The sequence below is a fragment of the Gymnoscopelus braueri genome, assembly GCF_963280865.1.
Source record: "Gymnoscopelus braueri genome assembly, chromosome: 11".
Taxonomy (NCBI): Eukaryota; Metazoa; Chordata; class Actinopteri; order Myctophiformes; family Myctophidae; genus Gymnoscopelus; species Gymnoscopelus braueri.
The window spans coordinates 17,179,031-17,199,649 of NC_137613.1; the positions used below are offsets into that span (position 1 = coordinate 17,179,031).

Genomic DNA, 20,619 nt, shown 5'->3' on the forward strand with positions numbered 1-20,619 from the left:
CTTCCCCGCCTGGCTCCCCTCGCGTAATCCTGTCCGAATGTGCTCGTATGGACATTTGGCCAAGCCGGAATCAACGCGATGGATTCAGAGCACTATTCTCTGCGTTGTCGGACAGGAACTTTACCCCCTGTGCCGCCCAAGCACACTCATGGACTGTCGTATTTCACTTTCTCCTCTTTAAAACAAAAACAAAAAAAGTGATTTATGCAGGTACTGTTGATGCTGCGTGAAAGCCCTTCGGGCGATGACACAGCTCTACCTCCCGTCCAAAACTATTACTGCTACCACCCACTCCCGCCCTCACCACCTGCCTGATGTATTTAAAAGAAATGGATGCTAATTAACTAATTTGAAGTGCTAATCATTGGCCCAGACTCCCTCATCCAAGCCACACAAAGCTTTATATACTTTTTGATCGGGGTCAGACCCCGAAACAAATAGAAATTTGCCGCAGGCTGTCAAAACCTTTGATCTAAACTGGTGCTTTTAATTTTACCACTCTGTAGAAATTACAGACATCTGGATCCCGGGACTATACCTTTACATTTTTAATATGGTGTTGTTCAGACATGGGTAAACAATTTAGCCATCATTAGATGGTAATACTATGTGACCTGGAGCTACAGCAAAGGGGGAGGTCGCCAGGACCAAGCTCCCGAGGGTGAAAGGGGTTGCTGCTCTGTGGAATACTTCATCGTTTAAATCTGCACCCACCTCTTCAGACTTGCTTTCCCCAGCTAATCCCCCACCTCCAGTTTTTTTGTTTTTTTGTTTTACTGTTCTATTTTGTATTGCTTTTAGACGTCTTTTTTTAGACACTATTTGTATTTCTATTGCCGTAATGAAGTTTTGGTTCTGTTTATGTAACGTGTCTGCAGAAAAGCTAGTAGTAAGTATTATGTGATGGTTGTGCCTGTGGCTATAAACAGTTGGTTTAATATGCATGAGCACTGGCTTTGATTCATTTAGTTAGGGGACGTTTCAGTCTTTGCACAATAAATTGGGACCGTTTATTACTTCCCAACATAAAATTCGGCATCGTTTTGCAGTTATAGAATATATATTAAAACAATGTATTTGTTTTGGCAGATTTTTTGCTTTAATTAGAGCAGTGGTTCTCAAACGTTTTCATGTCAAGGACCCCCAAAATGATATGTATTTGGCCACAGACCCCCATCTCAACATATTTTGTTCCAGGGACCCCCAGAAGCAAAGATTTGAGTTACAAATGTTCGCTTTAAAAAATGTATATTCAAACATTTGCACGAATATTCACGATCCCCTGGTACCCCCCCAAGGACCCCTGGGGGTCCCTGGACCCCACTTTGAGAACCAACGATTTAGAGAGTAGAGAGGCAGTAAACTGAGGGCAAAGAGGGGGAAGGACTTGCAACACCTCTCCAGCTGGAATCAAACTGGGGGTCAGCCTGTGTTATTTATTTTATAAATATTGATGACATGTTTTCTCTCTCCTCTCCCGACCTCACCTCCATTTCTCCTCCTCCAACCTCTCTCTCCCCCGTGCTTCCTGATCCGTCCCTTTTTCCCTTGTCCCTTTTCAACTTGCAGATGAGATTGACATGCTGGAGCGACTCTGGCTGTCGGGCATCTGCCACAACGACAAGATTGAGGTATAACACACAATATGGATCTGCTGAATGCTGTGCGAATCCCGAGGCTGCAAGATTCACTACACTTTTCTTTGTTGTGAAAGAAGATTGCCGTCTTTGTTCACCCCAGTTGCTTGAACTAAGAGTGCAGAGCACTTATAATACCTTATTCCCTTCAAATAATTCATTCAGTTTCTTACATATGAGCTTGTAGTGCAGACAAGGTCTACTGAGATTAGCTCTGTGCCAGCAAAGACAGTTAATAGTCATCCACTGCCAGGGCAAATTTTGCACTTTGGATTTAAGACTTAATTCAACCTGGCTGTCAACAAATGAAAGAAACAGTCCCACGTGACTATAAAAGTGTCCCGGCAATTTACAGTAGTGCATGCAACCACATTGCCCTACAGTACATGCAGCAAATGGATCATGGTATGCATTTAAATATATGATGGGGTGACATTAAAATGTTCTCTGCCGTATGTCTTCATTAGCCAGGGTCAAGCTGTTTGGCTAACAGCCATGCAGTGTCTCCATTGTCTTCAGAAACTGGCCATGCCTGGCAGTACTGTGACCAGGTTTCATAATCTTATTATAAATGAGCTTCATTTTTATAACGCTATAAAAAAGGCAATAAATGAGGCATGGGTCTATAATGATGGCAAAAGCCTAGTCACTCGAAATGACTCAAACCACAACGTAAAGGATTGAAGTCAAAGTTGTGTTTTGTTCATTTAACAATGTAGTTATTTGGATTCAGCACATTTTGAGGACACAAAATCCATTGAGTTTGTTTCCATTGCAATTTGGTCCACCACAGAGCCTGCCATGACAGTGGCACAGAATACTATGGACAAAGTCATAGAACCTGTTTACGTTCGTTGTACTGTATATTATAGTCTATGCACGGGTTATTTTATGTGTGATTCATTACAATAGATGATAACAATGATGGTCCCAAAAATGGGGGTTATGTGTCGCGACGCTACGAACAAAGTGTTACTTTGTTTTGAGAGAGTTTGCCACCATAGGTGTTACCAAAACCTGGCCTGGCCCATGAAGTATAAGGCTATACTATGTTCACACTGGCTGCCCATAACAGATGTTTTATTTGGCTGCCCTATAAAGATTAGAATAAAAAAACGTCCAAAATCCATTTGTCCACTAATTTGCAAATAGTGGACTCTCAGTCCCTAAAGATAAAGACGTGTTGTGTGCCAGCTGTGTTGACCTGATCGATGAATGGGCAGTGGTTCTATAAAGATCATACAGATAATGAAAACAGAGGTCTGCATCGTACTTGTGGATGTAATTAAGTTCTTATCTCCTGTCTCCTGGACAAATCGGCCCCCTTAGTAATAATAAATATCCTCATCTTCTCATTTATTTTCCACCCTCTTCCCATTTCTCAACTGGTATCCGCCCCATCTCTTTCCCTCTCTCCTTCCTTCAATGCCGCCATCTCCTCCACTCCTTTTCTCTAACCTTCTCCTCTCTTTCATCCTCTTCCCTTCCTCTCTTCTTTCAACTGCCCCCCTTATATCCCACCCATCCATCATTTTCATTTTCTCTGTTCTCTTTTCCTCAACTTCCTCTCCTCTCCCCTCCTCCTGTCTCCTCTCCTCTCCCCTCCTCCCCTCTCCTCTCCTCTCCTCTCCTCTCCTCTCCTCTCCTCTCCTCTCCTCTCCTCTCCTCTCCTCTCCCCTCCTCCCCTCTCCTCTCCTCTCCTCTCCCCTCCCCTCCCCTCCCCTCCCCTCCCCTCCCCTCCCCTCCCCTCTCCTCTCCTCTCCTCTCCTCTCCTCTCCTCTCCTCCTCCAGGTGATGAGCAGTAAGTTGGACATAGACAACATGGCGGGGGTGTTCTACATGCTGCTGGTGGCCATGGGCCTCAGCCTGCTGGTCTTCGCCTGGGAGCACCTGGTCTACTGGAAGCTGCGGCACTGCATGAGCCGCTCTGGCGGAATGGACTTCCTCCTGGCCATCAGCAGGGTAAGGGAGGGAGGGAGGGGCAGGGAAGGCGTGTGTGTGTGTGTGTGTGTGTGTGTGTGTGTGTGTGTGTGTGTGTGTGTGTGTGTGTGTGTGTGTGTGTGTGTGTGTGTGTGTGTGTGTGTGTGTGTGTGTGTGTGTGTGTGTGTGTGTGTGTGTGTGTGTGTGTGTGTGGGGGTGTGTGTGTGTGTGTGTGTGTGTGGGGGTGTGTGTGTGTGTGTCTGTCTGTCTGTCTGTCTGTCTGTCTGTCTGTCTGTCTGTCTGTCTGTCTGACTGATATTTAAAAAGACAGAAATATCTGTGAGGAGGCATGGGAAGTACAATTTGCAATACCACAATGTACTGTAGAAACTTCAGTGAAAGTACAAGTATTGTCATCTCAAGTACTCATTATGCTCAATGCCCCATTTCACAATCAGTTGGTGATGTAGCTTAACCTGTAATACTAATGTGCATCATCATTTATCAGTAAATGTATGTTTTGCAGTGGTTTAAAGTAACTAATTACATTTGCTGAAGTACTGTACTTACGTACAATTTTGCGGTATTTTTCACTTTCTTCTACCCCACTACATCTCAGAGGAAAATGTTGTACTTTTACTCCACTACAATTATGTGAAAACTTTAGTCACTATAGTTACTTTGCAGATTTGATTATTATTATTACAAAACATACATTAACCACTTCAGCCCCATTTAAACTTTGGCCTTTTGAAAATAGCCGATCTACAAGCTCACAACCCGTCATGATACAACGATGTGTGATGTGTGATGCGACGAGGTGTGATGCGACGTGTCGGATGCGAAGATAAAAAGTCATCTCCAGACAGGCTAGAAGCACGCAGAGTGTGACTGGGTGATTGAATCATCCTCATGCTGAGGTTGAGGTGCAGTGTGAAGAATGGAGTTTTCAGACTGAGGCCGAACATTGGGAGTGACTTTTCAGTCCTGACTGACAGAGGGAGCTCATCCCACAGCATGGGAGAAGGGAAGAGGTCACCTAGAGGCTTGGCCAGGCTGTCAGCCTGTATTAGCTGATGGCAATGTGCCGACGGGGGTGTAGTCGGGCTGGATCATAGCCTGTATTAGCTGATGGCAGTGTGCTGATGGGGTGTAGCAGGGCTGGATCATAGCCTGTATTAGCTGATGCAATGTGCCTATGGGGTGTAGCAGGGCTGGATAGCCTGTATTAGCTGATGGCAGTGGTGGAAAGTAACTAAGTACTGTACATGTACTTAAGTACTGTACTTAAGTACAGTTTGGAGTTACTTTTTACTTTACTAGAGTATTTCCAATTTGCTATATATATTTTTTTCTACTCCACTACATCTCAGAGGCAAATATTGTACTTTTACTCCACTACAATTATTTGAAAACTTTAGTTTATAGTTACTTTGCAGATATAAATTATTATATTATAAAACACACATTAACCACTTTAGCCCTATTTTATACAAAGGCTATTTGAAAATAGCCGATCTACAAGCTCACAATGCGACGCATTGTGAGCTTGTAGATCTGCTATTTTCAAACATTAGTACTTTTACTTTTGGTACTTTATATTTGAATACTTTTGTACTTTTACTCAAGTAACATTTTGAACACAGGCCTTTTACTTGTAACAGAGTATTTTTATATTGTGGTATCGCTGCTTTTACTTGAGTAAATATCGGAGTACTTCTTTCACCACTTGGTGGTCTTGTAGTTTAGCAATACTTGTTTTGAATGGTGGCAATTGAGCAGAATTGGATCTGTCACTGAATGACATTAACTTTGACTTACGGTAGGAGTTATTTACGCTTTAACTGCGAAGATGAACTTGAAGTGAATCCACTGCCCAGTGAAGTCTAATCCATACCCAGTGGTAGACGGTGACAAAGTACATTTACCGTACTGTACCTCTGTAAATGTTTAGAGTATACTCTGTGGATTGCCCAAATTCTGGAGGGTTTAAACGTATATATATATATCTCGTGAAATATTGAGATGAAAAGGTGAGGAAGGTGCTGTGGGACAGTGTTTCCCAAATGATTATCTTAATGTGCAACATTGTTTTCTCACTCAACAGTAAACAAACCAACATACAGAATACATACAGGGTATCTGCACATTTTTACAGTTACAATTAAATGACCTTTAAGACCTTATTAATACCAAATTGGCCAAATGGTCAAATATTACGTTAGAAAGAGGCAAACATATAGTGAAAATAGACAATATTTATCAAACTAAATGTAATGCCTACAATTCCAAGTGCTTTTCAGGGTGCGGGGGTCCCCAGTTCAAATATGATTATTCTGGGGGGTCACAGCCTGAACATTTTGGGAACCCTTGCTGTAGGAGAAGGTAGAGGAGGAGAGAGAACTACAGCGCTCCTCTGCAGAGGGCCCACAGGGACCCCTGCTGACTGGCTGACTGATGGTTCAATTACAATTTAATGGAGTTATTTTGTCAAGTTATCAGCTGGGAGATGAGAGACTTTGGAGAAGACGGGTCTGTTACAATTATAGTGGAGTCACTTTCTGGCGCTATCAGAATGGAGGGAGAGGCAGAGGGAATTAAGGACGAGACGAGGTGAGGGGAGATGAGAGGAGAGGAGAGGAGAGGAGAGGAGGGCGAACGGGCATGAGACGGCGGGCATGAGAACGAGTGAGTAAAGTGAGAAAGCGAGTAAAGATTCTTACACTGTGGCTCTGTATAGGAGGTGAGCCGTGTGTGTGTGTGTGTGTGTGTGTGTGTGTGTGTGTGTGTGTGTGTGTGTGTGTGTGTGTGTGTGTGTGTGTGTGTGTGTGTGTGTGTGTATTCTTGTGAGGGCCAAACGTCCCCACAAGAATGGGTTTTGATTGATTGAATACTTTATTAACAGTTTGCAAAAAAGTAGGCCTACAGTTATTCAATAATGCTAAAAGGATAACACAAAAAGCTCTGAAAGGGCTTGTTTGCATTGTGGTCCTATGTATTTAATTAATCAAGACATATACAGTAACGAGGACATACAATACTATGCAATAAATCATCATTACTAGGAGCAGTAAAAGTATAGAAAAACAGTGGGGGGGTCATTTATTTTGGCAAGCTGGAAGACTACAGTATAAAGTCCTGTTGCAAATAGCAGATAGGTGCTCTTTTATGGCGGTTTTGAAGGAGGGTAAGGGGTCACACTTTTTGATGGCTAGGGGTAAGGATGGACTGGGGGTGGCGGTAGGAGGGATGGACAGGGGGCTTAGGTTGGCATGAGGCTATATAGGAGGTGAAGGAATAAAGATAAATGAGGGGAGGTCGAAGGCAGGGCAAACTATTGGAGCGGGAAATCTGCAACTATAGCAGAATAATTCGATCAATTCAAGTCCTTGTGTCATTATTTCATCGCACCGCTCGCTTGACTTACCTCTACTTCACTGAATTTGATTTCATCCAATGCTCAAAAAAAGTTACTGTATATATTTTGTATGCTCGGAATTTCTAAGCTTTGCTTTTGCTTTAAGGAGCTCACACACCATACATAGCCTTATACAGAGGCCAGCCTAAAACCCAGTCTACGAGTCAGACAGCTTCCAATTTCACACTGCACTGAGTCCACTGCTTACCCGCCATGCCACACAACTTCTGCTGATACTGTGTTTAACCCATTAGGGCCTGAGGCCGATTCTACAAATGTCTTCTAAATCCTAACAGTTTTCTGAAAAACATGTGTTGCTGTAATATCAGTGGTTCTCAAACTTTTTCATGTCAAGGACCACCCAAAATTATAAGTATTTGCCCACGGACCCCCATCTCAAAATATTTAGTTCCAGGGACCTCCCCAGAAGCAAAGATTTGAGTTACAAATATTCGCTTAAAACCCACATTTTTCAAAAATAGCCAAAGTATAAAATATTGGTTAAAGTGGTTCAAATCTAAAATGACAGATGCTTTCCCGGTCTTAATGGGTTAAAACGAAAACTTACTGTACACTCGAGCTGTTTTGCACAGTTACACCATGGAGTAGCCCTAGCTGTGAGCTCACCCATCACTGTATACCTCGGGACACGGTCACATAGCGTTGCTATCCAGGACTGTCTGGGGATCCCGGGTGATTAGAGATCCAAGAGATCCAATTTGTCATTCCCTCACACAGGTACAAGCAGCGACATGTTGGTGTGGCCATGTTCCACAAGACTGTACTAGCAACAATGCAATAGCCCAGTGATTCTCAACCTTTTCAGGCTGTGACCCCCCAAAAATAATCATATTTGAACTGGGGACCCCCCCAAAATAATCATATTTGAACTGGGAACCCCCCCCACCCCACACAGGAGAGTGCACACTGACGACCGGATCGTGTACCGCAGAGTGGAGAGAAGCATGTTCATCTCTGCATCAGCGTGGCGAAACGAGGCCCAGGCCGCAACAGGCGGTGTAGGGTTAATGCTGGGTTCTCGGGCGCGTAAGGCTCTCCGTTGGGTTCACTACCACACCAACAGGATCCTGATCGCAGAGTTTTCGGGCAATCCAGTAACAACAGTGATAGTCGTGTACTCGCCCACCAACGTGGCACCACCAAAGGACATGGAGGAGTTCTTTGAGGACCTGGTAACAGCGGTCCGAGACGTCCCAGCCCACAACTTCCTGGCAATCCTTGGGGACTTCAACGCAAGGCTTGGACCAGAGGACACACCCTTCCCTTACCACGACTCTACTAACCGCAATGGCGCCTACCTCACTGCCTTCCTCACAGAACACGAGCTACTGGCAAATACCATCTTCCGGAAGAGGATAGGAAAGAGGTGGACCTTCCGAGATAGAGCCACTGGTACGCTGAGACAGTTGGATTACATCCTTGTGAGGAAGAAGTGGAGGAACTCCATTATGAATGCAGAACCATACTCCACATTCAGTACTGTGGGCTCAGACCACCGAGTGGTCTCAATGAAGGTGCGTCTGAGCTTCAGGGCCCCCAAACCAAGCCCCAGGATCCGGTATAACTGGAAAGCGCTCTCCAGCGACCCTGGCCTCCAAACCAGGTACACAGAGGAGGTGAGGAAGCGACTCCAGCAGCTGGATATGGGAGCGGATCCCAGCAGCGAATACATGCGTTTCGTTGCTGCCAACGAGGAGGCGACCAAACTGTGTGTACCCATGATGGAGAGAGTCCGTACTTCCCTGCGATCCAAGCACCCAGGGGTGGTAGCGGCACGGCGAAGATGGAGGAAGCCCGTCTCATATTTGAGAAGGAGCCAACTGTGGAGAGACGTATGAAGCTGAATGAAGCCAAGCATCTTCTGTTCAACACATACGACACCATCAAAGGGGAGGAGCTGATGGAGAAAGTGCAGAGAGTGCAGGAAGCGCAGGGTGACCAGAAATATGGAGAGGCCTGGAGGGTCATCAACGAGATGACTGGGAGGAAGAGGACCAAGGAGGGACAGGTCAAGGGACACAGCCCTGAGGAGAGGGTAAAGACCTGGTTCAGCCACTTCCAGAGGCTGCTGGGAGAGTCGGCAGAAGCAGTTGCGGAAGATGTGCCGCCAGTCCTCCCGGACCTGGAAATCGATGATGGTCCCTTCACGCCTGGGGAGCTCGCCAGGGCGAAAACCACAGTGAAAGTGGGAAAAAGTCCCGGTCCAGATGGCATTCCCCCAGAGGTCCTGAAGAACTGTGATCTCGACGACATCATTCTAGAGTTCTGTAACCTTGCCCTGTTGCACCGGCGGCCTGACATGTGGTCTCTGTCAAACATCATCCCAGTGCCCAAATCCGGGGACCTCTCAAAGCCGGACAACTACCGAGGCATCAGTCTGACATGCATCATTGCTAAAGCTTACAACCGCATGATCCTAAACAGGGTCCGGCAAGCAATTGACCCTCACCTGAGGGAGAATCAGAACGGCTTCCGAGAGGGACGAACTACAACAGCTCAGATCTTGGCACTTAGGAGAATGATTGAGGAGGTAAAGAGGGACAACCTGACTGCAGTCCTATGCTTTATAGACTTCAAAAAGGCATTTGACACGATCCACCGAGGCATGATGGTGAAGATCCTGAAGGCATACCGGATTCCTCCCAACCTACTCCGAGCAATAGAGTCCATGTACGCAGGAACAAGGGCCAAGGTGGTGACCCCAGACGGCAACAGCGAGGAGTTTGACATCCTGGCTGGGGTTATGCAAGGGGATACACTAGCCCCCTTTCTCTTCATTATAGTCCTCGATTATGCGCTCAGGAAAGCAATCAGTGGGCGAGAGCAGGAACTTGGCTTCACACTAACGCCAAGGAAGTCGAGGCGACACCCCGCAGTGGTCCTCACAGACCTTGACTATGCGGATGACATCAGTTTGCTCTCTGACAACGTGGAACAAGCACAAGAACTACTGAACAGGGTAGAGCTAGAGTGCGCCAAGGTCGGCCTCAGGCTAAACGCCAAGAAAACTGAGGTCCTCACCTACAACGTTCCACCAGAACATCAACCTCTGACTACAGCAGGAGGCACTGTGCTGAAAGAAGTCGAGGACTTCAAATACCTGGGCTCATGGGTCAACTCAACTGAGCAAGATCTTAAAGTGAGGAAGGCAATTGCATGGAGGGCCCTGAATGGCATGACCAGTGTATGGAACTCCTATCTCCCCCGCCAAATCAAACTCAGCTTCTTCTACGCGACAGTAGAGTCCGTTCTTCTCTATGGCAGTGAATGCTGGACCCTGAAACCAGCCCTTGAGAAGTCCCTGGACGGGTGCTACACCAGGATGCTGCGTGCAGTGCTTAACATCAGCAAGAGTGCGCATGTTACCAACATAATCCTGTATGAGGGAATACCAAGGGTGAGCGAGAAGATTGCTGTAAGGAGAATGAGACTAGCAGGACACTGCCAAAGGCACCGAGAGCTGCCAGCCAGCAAACTGGTGCTGTGGGAACCAACACATGGGCACCGGTCAAGAGGACGCCCCACACCAACATATGTGGACACGCTCAAGAAGGATGCAGGAGCCCATAGCACCAATGAGCTGGCCAGATGTATGGAGAGTCGGGATGAATGGAAGCAACGATGGAGGGCTCGTCTGAGGACGACCTAGAGAGAGAGAGAGAGACCCCCCCCACCCCGATAAGCATTTGGAATTGTAGGAGTTGAGGCATTACATTTTGTTGTAAGCTGATAAAGCTCCTTACACACCGGGGGCGATTTTTTCATGCGAATAATATGTTTTTTAAAAAACCTTATAAAGTCAATGCAAGCTTCCAGGGCGAAAAAGCGAAGCGAAAAAGCGTCTTTTAATTATTCGGAACGAGTCCGAATTTTTGCGTATATTCGCATAATTGTGGGTGTCTCGCAACACAAGTTGTCAGCTATTTTAAAAATGTTTTGCCTCCTTCTTATATTATTTGACAACTTGGCCAATGTTTGACCAGTTTTTATAGCATAGTTTGTTGAATACTTTTGATGCAGTAATGGTCTTTTTTTAGGTATGAAAAAGGTCTTAATAGTCTTAAATTGTCACTTCACTGTCATCCGGGGACCCCCCCCCCCCCAAATCACCCACAGGTTGAGAACTGCTGCCCCAATATTGCATTGTCCTACTAATGTCTCAAGACAGATTCTGCTAGGATTCCCAGATTGTTGTCCTACTGATATCTGTAGTAAGGAAATGATATTCTGCTGTGACACCTGTTTAAATCACTTTTTAATTTGTCTTTTTATGTTTTTTTTAATTAAAAAAACAAAAACATTTATAAAAAATTAAAAAATAAAGAAAAATGAAATTGAAAAATGACCCCTCAAAGGCCCCCCTATCTATGCTTTGACTCCAGTACAGTCTGGGGTTGCGTAGTACGTTGTCCACCGCCGGTCACCATCAGGTGTGTCTTCACCACCAGGTCTTCACTGGCCTCCGCTGCCCTCTGATTCATACCTCCTGGACGGCTATTATTGCGCTCTCTCTCTCTCCATCGGCGGTGCGGGGAGGAGGAACAGAGATTTACTGGAGCCCCGCGGGCCATTCGTCGTTAAGATGGGGCCGATATTGATGGCTATTATGAATCACCTTCACGTAGCACTGTATGAGGGGTAGATAATAAAAAAGCTTAGTGATTTACATGGGTACTCCCTGGTCCACTGCTCCCTTATTATAGTCTATTAGGCCTGAAACACAGACATATACTATACACACCAGGCCTATAGGCATGCACACACAGACAGGTAGTGGAGTGATGTAGTGGCGCATAGGAGTGATGTAGTGACACGCAGGAGCAGTTTCAATGCATGCATAATCAGTGGTGGAAAGTAACTAAGTACATTTACTTAAGTAAGTCCCACAGAGGTCTATATTTTGCCCCCTCCTTTTCCTCCCTCTACACCTTCCCTTAACGAATGTTTGTCTACTTTCGCCAAAATGTTTGTCTATGACATGCCCAGAATTATGGTTCATGTGGTTGAGGGTTCGGTGTCTTGCCCAAGGGCATCTTGGCAGGAAGTGAAATGGCACCTCTACTGCTACTATAGTCCACACTTCATACTGTGGTCCATGCTGGAATTAACTGCATGGCGACAGTTTGGTTCCCAAGACAGTTTGGTTACTTCCCCCCCAACCTACTTGAGGCTATGTCTGTCAAAGAACAGGTTGTAAATAAGTTCTGAGAAAAAAGACTGGGTTCATTATGCTGAGACTAGCTTAGATAGATAAGATACCTTTTATTGATCCCAAATCAGTCGCCCAGGGGCAGCACAGCAGTTAAGAGTTACAGAGGTAAAGAGTTAGGAGAGAAAGTACTGTCGTTTACAGCAATACAAGGCAAGAAAAAGAAAACGAGAAGCGCCGGAAAAACAGAACAACAGTATACAATGGTATATACCTATACACTATGCATGAAAAACGAAAAAACAAACACAAGGTAGACTGCAATTGACAATTTCTTATATTTTGATGCATGATAATAAATCAAAACATTTAGACGTGTTTTTAATCTGAATTGAATCAAGCAAGCTGATGAAAAATAAAAACGTTAAAAGGGTGTGGGGGCAGTACACAGTTCAGGGTGTTAATTTAACTGAGAACGTAATAATTGACCCGTAAGGCTACTGTCAGACAAGATTGTACAGTGTACTGTTGGGCCCTGAGCTCGTTGTGGTTCAGTGCTTTGCTGTGTACTTGAACGTATATTTTCCCAGCTATTCTGCCGGGAATGCAAAGCAGCAACCAAACATATACAGTAGAGATAAATGAATGTAATATTGCTTGTTTCCCCACTTCTGGCAAAAGCAACAATTCCTGGTGGTAATTATAGGGCGTGTAATCAATCATGTAAAAGAAAGCAAAGCACCAAAAGGTGATATAAAATTTTCATCCCATCCTTTTAGTGGTCACTCACACATGGCGAATACTTTATACTTCTACTCCACAACATCACAGAGGAAAATATTGTACTTTTACCCCACTACTAACTGAAGTTATGTGTTACTTTGTATATTTTGAATATTATTACAAAACATACATTAACCACTTCAGCCCTATATACATTTCGGCCATTTGAAAATAGCCGATCTACAAGCTCACAATGCGACGCATTGTGGGCTTGTAGATCTGCTATGTTTATACATTTGAAAACTTGTGAAATGGGACATTCTGCATAATGAGTACTTTTACTTTTGTACTTTAAGTATATTTTGACACCAATACTTTTGTAATTTTACTGAATTCCGGGCTTTTACTTTTACTTTTAGAGTATTTCTTAATTGCAGTATTGATACTTTTACTTAAGTGAATTTTTTTTTAACTTTTTCCACCACTACCAACTGGTACAGTACGTCTGGTGCCATCTACATTTTAAGTATGGGCTTGTACAGTGGAGAACCAGCGCAAACAAACCTACAGCCACTGCTTTGTGGATATCATCCAAATATGAAGGACCGCCATAATATATTTGCATTGGTTCTGCGTCGCTAGGTACATTTTAACCAGAATTTCCTAAAACAGCCATACATATTTCCTGTATTTTTTTTTCATAAGACAGCCAGTATTTAGAGTGTCTTCCCATCATGTGAAGAAAGAGACAATAGATGGATTATTTATTTTAAAAAAACTTAGCCTGTCTGTGGGAATGAATAGGCATTGAGCTGATAAAACTACACCGCTGGTGGTTTGAGCAAGCACTGAATTCCCTAAAACACACGGCTGATAAAGCCCGATGCTGTGAGATGAGGATGAGTAAGGAATACAATATTCATAAGGCCAGGTTGAAACTAAATCCTCTCTGATTGTGTGGCAACCTTGTCATGATTTTGACCAAATCATTTGCAAAGTAATCTCTCAAGAACAGATTCTGCTCTGCGTTGGAATCTGTCGGGGAGGTTCGTCATAACGTGTACAGCAGGCCGCGCTTTACCCAATCAAATGTAGTGGGCGGGATTCACATGTCCGTCGATCCTTCCCCACTGGAAACCAACCGAAACTAATTTAACAATAGCGTCCGCGGAGCAGACAAAACCACGGAAAGATATTCACATTTTAACTTGCTCTTTCATCATAGAAACAAGTGGGCTTATAACCAAATGATCCATGTTCTCTGGGAGAAGTGGTGTTAGTGTTCCGTGTAGAAATATTCTTAGTGGGATTGAAAACATAGTCGCACCACCGGAAGTGGAGCGGTGAAGGCAGACCAAAACCCCGGTTTCCTTGCGCACGGGTGCTACGTTTTCTTCCGCCCAGAGCCAACTGACATAGTAACAAACAGCAGAGGTCGCTGTTTTTCCTTTTCAGTTGGCTCTGGGTTCCCAGATTGTTTGCAAGGTATTCAAGGTATGAAACTATGCGGTTGTAATGTCATTTTTCAAGTCATTTTCTGACATGTGCGTGGACACCATTTCCAAAAATGCATAAATTACTGTATGCAATTTAAAGCTGCACTATGAAGTTTTAAGAAAAAACATGTATTTATAAATAAATCATTACTACATCATTACCAGCAGATGAATGCTTAGTTACTACTGCTTAAAACTCAGTTTAATGGGTTTAAGGGTTATGCAGGAAAGGATTTTTTTTTAAATTCTGTCTTCAAATAATGATTTAATTTCTCGGGCATCTAATTAATTCAGTTTTAAAGATAAATCCTTGAATTCTTCACAGGTTTGGATTACATTTAAGTGCATTTAAGAATGTATTGACTTAATATAATTTTTTAACTGTAACAATTTCCTGAAGCCAGTTTCGATAATGATCAAGGATCAATTATGTTCAGTGGGATAGCTCGTTATAGGGATGTGACGATATGAAAATGACACGTCACGATTATTGTTGCAAAAATTATTGCGATTAACGATAATCTCGATAATCAAAATATGCTTAAAACTTAAAATGGCACTTTTGAACCACTTGAACACCCCATCCTTATTCTGGGGGGAACGTTCGCCAAAAATCTACATGCTACTTGCTATTTTTGGTGAATCGATTTGTGTAGACTTAAATAAGAGCGTACCAAATGCGTTCTTTACAGGTCCGTTTTATCAAGTCTAGAGGGTTTAAGTGGTACTGCAGCTCAACAAAAGCTAATTCCTAGTGTATGACGGAGGACAATTTCACGATAAATCAAAATCTTCACAATAACGATTATTTTGAGCGGTTTTGTATCACGATAAACGATAATAACGATTATTGTCCTATCGCATAGCTCATTACCTTCAGTACTGCTGCTGGCCTATAATTGCAATTTTCTTCTATCTTTCTACCCAGGGGATGTACAGTTGCTGCAACTTTGAAGACGACACAGGCCCTGGAGGCACCCTGCCCCAGTATCACACCGTGCCCACCATGCCCCCTGCCATGCCAGCACAGCAGCACCTCGTGACGGCAACTGTGACCAACTCCGCCGCCATCGCCATGGTGCAGCAGCAACAGCAGCAGCAGAAGCATTACCAACAGCAACAACAGCAGGCGCAGGCCTATACCACCATGCTCCCTGGATCCCCTCCCACCACTGGCCATTCTGCCATGGCCCTGGGTCCCTCAAATAGCCCCTTGTTAGAAGGCCCTATGCCTTGTTCCACTTTCCTGCCCCGACATGATCGGCGGTTGGCTGTGGTCGATCGCTGGAACAGGTCAAAGCCTGACAAAACTATGGCCGGAGGTGGTAGTGGGGTGGGTATCGGGGGCATAGCAGGAGGCATTACAGAACTTCAGGCCCAGCAGCAGCAGCAGTACCAGCAGAACCTGGGTCAGCACTGGACCTTGCCTGGAGAAGGTGGTACTGGTGCAGGTGGAGGAGGAGACATTGCGTTGGATGAGTACAAGCGCTATTATGGTCCAATTGATCCAGAGGGGCTGGGGGCCAACACTGACCAGCAGGCGGTAGGACTTCAGCAGACACCCACGGTTAACCCCCGCAGCACCAAGGTGCCAGGGATGCCACGGCCGCCCCCGAAAGGTCCCCCACAAGCCCCGGGACACTTAATATCCAAGCCCCCTCCGCCAATCCCATCCTCCCCACAGCGAAGGCCCTCCTTATTTAGGCGAGGCAGTTTGGGCATGGCGAGGAGAAAGGGCTCCGGTGGCCCCACTTATGAGAACATCCTTCCCCTGGGCAGGCGGGGAGGAGGGGGAAGGTACGGCATGAGGGATGGGGGTGGCGCGAGGAGAGGACGCCGTCCCCCGTCTATGCCGTTAGCGGTCTCCCTGTCATCCCCGACACACACCCCGACCACTCCCTCCTCGCCCTGCCGCCTCTACTCCTTCTGTTCTAGCCCCTCCTCTTCTTCCTCCTCCACCTCCTCAACATCTTCCTCATCCTCATCGACATCTGCCTCGCTCTCCCGCACCAACTCGCCATCCTCCGGCTCCAGTGACAGTTCCTACGACTCTTCGCTGAGTTTCCGATACCGGGCGGGTGACCGTGACTTCATGGTGGATGAAGACTATGACTCAGACCTGCTGACGGAGGAATCGAGCCTTTTGCTCTCACGGCGGAAGAATCGGTCACGCCGCATGTCTTCGCGCTCACTTCCCTGCAGCCCTCCGCCTCCGCCCGTCCCGCCACGCAAGCCGCGACCACAAAGAGAGTACGGAAGGGACAGGAACGGGAGCCAGCTGGCTCAACTGCAGGAGTGGTGGGCCTCGTGGGCGGAGAGAGAACGCGGCAGGACGACGGGACGTGGAGAGGGAGGAGTTGGAGGTGGAGGGTTGAGGGCGGAGAAGAGGCACCATAAGGAGAGGGAGCGTGAACGGAAGAGGCGGAAGAAAGGGCGTAAGAAAAAGAAAAGGGAAGAGAGGGAACGTGAACGTGAGCGCAAGCGCCGCAAGGGCAAGAAGAAGAGGAAGAAAGAGGACAAGACAAGGAGGACGGATAGAAAGAGGTCAGAGCAAGAGGACGGGGACGCAGAGAAGAGGGAGGAGATGAAAGTCGCTGTGCCGGACTACCCGCCCTATCCCCCGCTGAGACGAGACTCCTTCCGGAAGAAGAGCGTGGGCTCCATCAGGAGCTATGGCTGGAACATCACGGGTGCTGCTGATGAAGAAATTGGGAGGCGGGAAAGGGAAGAGAAGGAGAGGGATGACGAGGAGGACAGCAGAGGGAAAGAGAGGCACCACAGACGACGGAATAGCAAGCACTACCAGAGCTCCAGCAGCAAAACGCCAACATCCGTCAAGTTCTGGGGAGGTGGGAATCTGTCCTCGGACATCATTCCCTCCGCCTTCCTCCCCCTGCTTCCTCTCTCCTCCAAACGCAGGAAGAGCAAAGGCTCAGACCGGGAGGTCGTGGGGAAGGAAGGAGAGAAGCGGCCACTCCTGGGGAGGGACGGCAGAACGGTGCCTCCCAAGGAGGGACTGTCCTTCCACGAGTGGGAATCAGAAATGGAGGAAGAGGATGAGGATTCCGAGGAGGAGAGGAGGAAATCGGAGCGAGGGAAGAGGCGAGGAGGAGGGAGGACATTGGAGGAGGAGAGGGAACGGGATAAGGTTGTCGGGATATACTCTGATGATGACGGATCTTCGGGAGAGTTTGGGAAGTTCGAAAGGTACTGGGAGGGTCATGAAGGCAGGGCGGTGGGGGGCATAGGTGGAGGAGGTTGGTTTTTTGGCACGTACCCCTCCAGGGATAAAGTTAGCAGCATCAACAGCAGAGACGACCTATTTCTGGGGCGAGGGGAGGGCTGGGGCGGAGCTGAGAGTGGATGGGGATCTAGTGGCGGAGGAGGTGGAGGAGGAGAAGGAGGAGAAGGAGACTGGGGGTCAGGTTCCCGCTGGCCCCCGCCTCCCCTCACGCCTCCACCTCCCAGAAGATACTGGTCTGTGGACAAACTCCACATGCAGGATGAGAAGAAGGGCAAACGCAAGTCCAAGGACAAAGGCAGAGGGTATTCAGGCACTTGCACCTCTTGCCAGTCTCCCCATCATCGCCACGGGCACTCCAAATGGGCCCGGGTGACCTCCAGGAGCCAGGAGGAGCTGTACCAGCACTGCCAGAGTTTCAGTGGCACCACAAAACCCAAACGTCACTCCTCATCATCCTCCAAACCTGACCACTCACAGAACCCCTCCAAGTCGGGCAGCCAGTCCAACCTGAGCATGCAGCGGACGCAGAGAGCCGAGCGGGACAGAGACCGAGGAAGACAGCAACAATCCTCCCCGCCTCCCACCTTAATCCCAAACCTGCCACCCACTCTCCCAGCCCTCCCAGCACCCCCCTCATCTTCCTCCCACCCAATCCACGGCCCTCCCCATACCTCTTCCTCTTCCGTCTCGTCTCCCTCCGTTGTATCGTCCACCCCAGGGGCACCTCAGCCTTCCGCAATGGCCTCAGCCAGCGCCAAGTTGCAGTATCAGAGGCTGCGCTCAGTACCCCAGCAGTCCCAGAGGTTCCCCCAGTCCCCGCACTTACCACTCAAAGCCAAGAGCCTTTGCTCTCGTAGGGGATCGGCACACTTCTCAAGCGTGGAGAGTGAAGTGTGAGGTTTAGAAAATCTTCGAAGCTCAATCCAGGTGTTGATCAGAATTTTGCCTGTTGAAATGTTCATGAACCATGTGTTGCTCTAGTTATAATTCGGCAGCAGAAAAGGCAGCACAGAGTATAGATAGTACAATGTACACACTGAGCTCTTTTTCATATAGACCTCTTGCACAAAAATAAAAGCATACAGACAAACAAGCGAACTAACTCAAAGCCAAACAAAACTTGATGGGGTGAGTGAAAGACAGGTGACGGAGATCAAGTAACGGTGATTTTCTTTTCCATTTCTTTCAGTTATTTGAAAGACTACTGCCACAATGACATTGTGTGCTGGGTGGTTTATCCGCTACTGTAAAAGGGAACAGGAGTTTATAGGAGTGGTAATACAACTATCAAAGAAGATACTTTGGCTTACAGATCGCAAAAAGGGAGGTGTTCTTGAAGCCGAGAGGTAGTTTTTATCCACAGGAGTCCAAATTCGGGGGATTCTACATTCTTACTGAGGGCTCAGGAACTTTGTAGTACTGTATATATACCCGCTGCTCTTGGAAGCCTCTGACGCCGTGCCGTGTTCCCCAATAAGGAACAATTGTTTTTCTTTTCCCTTAAGACAAACTTTTAACCACCTTACTGTACTTTCCTTTCCCCTAAACAAACTTGTTTACACCCCTGCAGAAGTGTGTCTCCCTCCCCTCTCCCTCCTCCTACGATCCATAACTTGTCGTTTAGCTAGGGAGGATAATTGCTACGGTATGTCTTCTGTTTTGTTCTTTGCTCTTCTCAGCTCTGTTCCATCTTATTCTTATTCTTCACATATTCGTTCTCCTTTCTTCCATTCTTCTGTCCTGTCCTCTCCTCTCCTCCCCATCATTTCTTCTCTTCTCTCATTACACTCTTATCCTTGACGTGATTATTCTGTGCGTCTGTGCTTTTCTGTGTTTGTATTCTTGACAACAGGGTAAGTCAACCGTGACTGATATTGCGCTGGCTTAATGAAAAGCTGAGTGCCAAACTTAAGTGGAGTTTAACCATCCGTGTATGATGTTAGCTTCTGTATTATTTTCTTTTTCATCTCAGCAGACATGCTGTCATTCCCAACACACACACACACACACACACACACACACACACACACACACACACACACACACACACACACACACACACACACACACACACATATACATCTAATGACATACATGTGTGCACATAAGAAATCAGTTCACATACCCTCTATCTTGAGCAATACATTAGCCACAGACCACAGTTCTTGTTCAACCTTTTACATTTTAAATGGGATATTTTACTTCTCTGTCTTATTGTTGTTGTTGTTATTGCTGGTGTTCTATATATTATATTATGATTATTTCTAATACCATGTAAGCACTGTGCTGTACTACTTAAACCGGGGGAGTGCACACAAACATCCACAACTACCTAACTACAACAACAAAGGAGGAAGCCGCTCATTTCCCACCTGCTTTTGACTGAATGTAAAGTTAGCCACAAACCAGTGTGCTATCATATAACACTTGATAACGGCACTGGTAGCATTTATTTGAAGGGATGGTGAGTAAGGATAAAATATATTGATTTGGTTGCAAGACAAAGGAGGAGTGTATAAATCATTAAGTGTACTGAAAAAAGTATTTATGATTGGGTGTGTTTGATGTTCCCTGACACACCGACAAAATGGTGGGATTATCATTCCTCCTAGACATATAAATACCATATGGCACTGTGGGTAAGATAATAATGAATAGTTTTTGGAAAAATAGGGCTACATGGTTTCATCAGGCAAGATGACTCTGAAATGGTGCAGGGAACTAGCCTATATATATATATATATATATATCTAGCCTTATGCTGGTCCCTTCGGCCATTATGTTCATTTGATGTTTGCGTGGGGAAAAAAGGTATATATAAAAAGCTATTATGTTCTCCAGGATTAGCCTTATGCCAGAACAGTGTGATCTTACAGGAGATTATTTAGTTTCCACAGTGTGTAAGGTGAGACCTTGTCCTGGCTGTTATGTATGCCAACTGTGATGGCATACTGTAAGAGGCATGTGCCAATGTTGACAGTTGCTAGCAGCGTGAGATGTTCTTGAATGAT

The 20,619-nt window shown here is 46.1% G+C and overlaps 1 protein-coding gene across 1 annotated transcript in view; it reads left to right on the plus strand.

Annotated features, from left to right (window-relative positions):
- Positions 1-18,505, plus strand: part of grin2da (glutamate receptor, ionotropic, N-methyl D-aspartate 2D, a) — a gene marked incomplete at both ends in the record, with an annotated part of 249,084 nt that extends 230,579 nt beyond the window's left edge. Inside the window, 4 exons of the mRNA XM_080442541.1 lie at positions 1,570-1,631; positions 3,429-3,599; positions 15,293-15,442; positions 15,482-18,505. Of these exons, the coding sequence (XP_080298667.1) occupies positions 1,570-1,631; positions 3,429-3,599; positions 15,293-15,442; positions 15,482-18,505 (3,407 nt within the window). The remainder of the gene's footprint in view (positions 1-1,569; positions 1,632-3,428; positions 3,600-15,292; positions 15,443-15,481) is intronic.
- Positions 18,506-20,619: the final 2,114 nt, after the last annotated feature.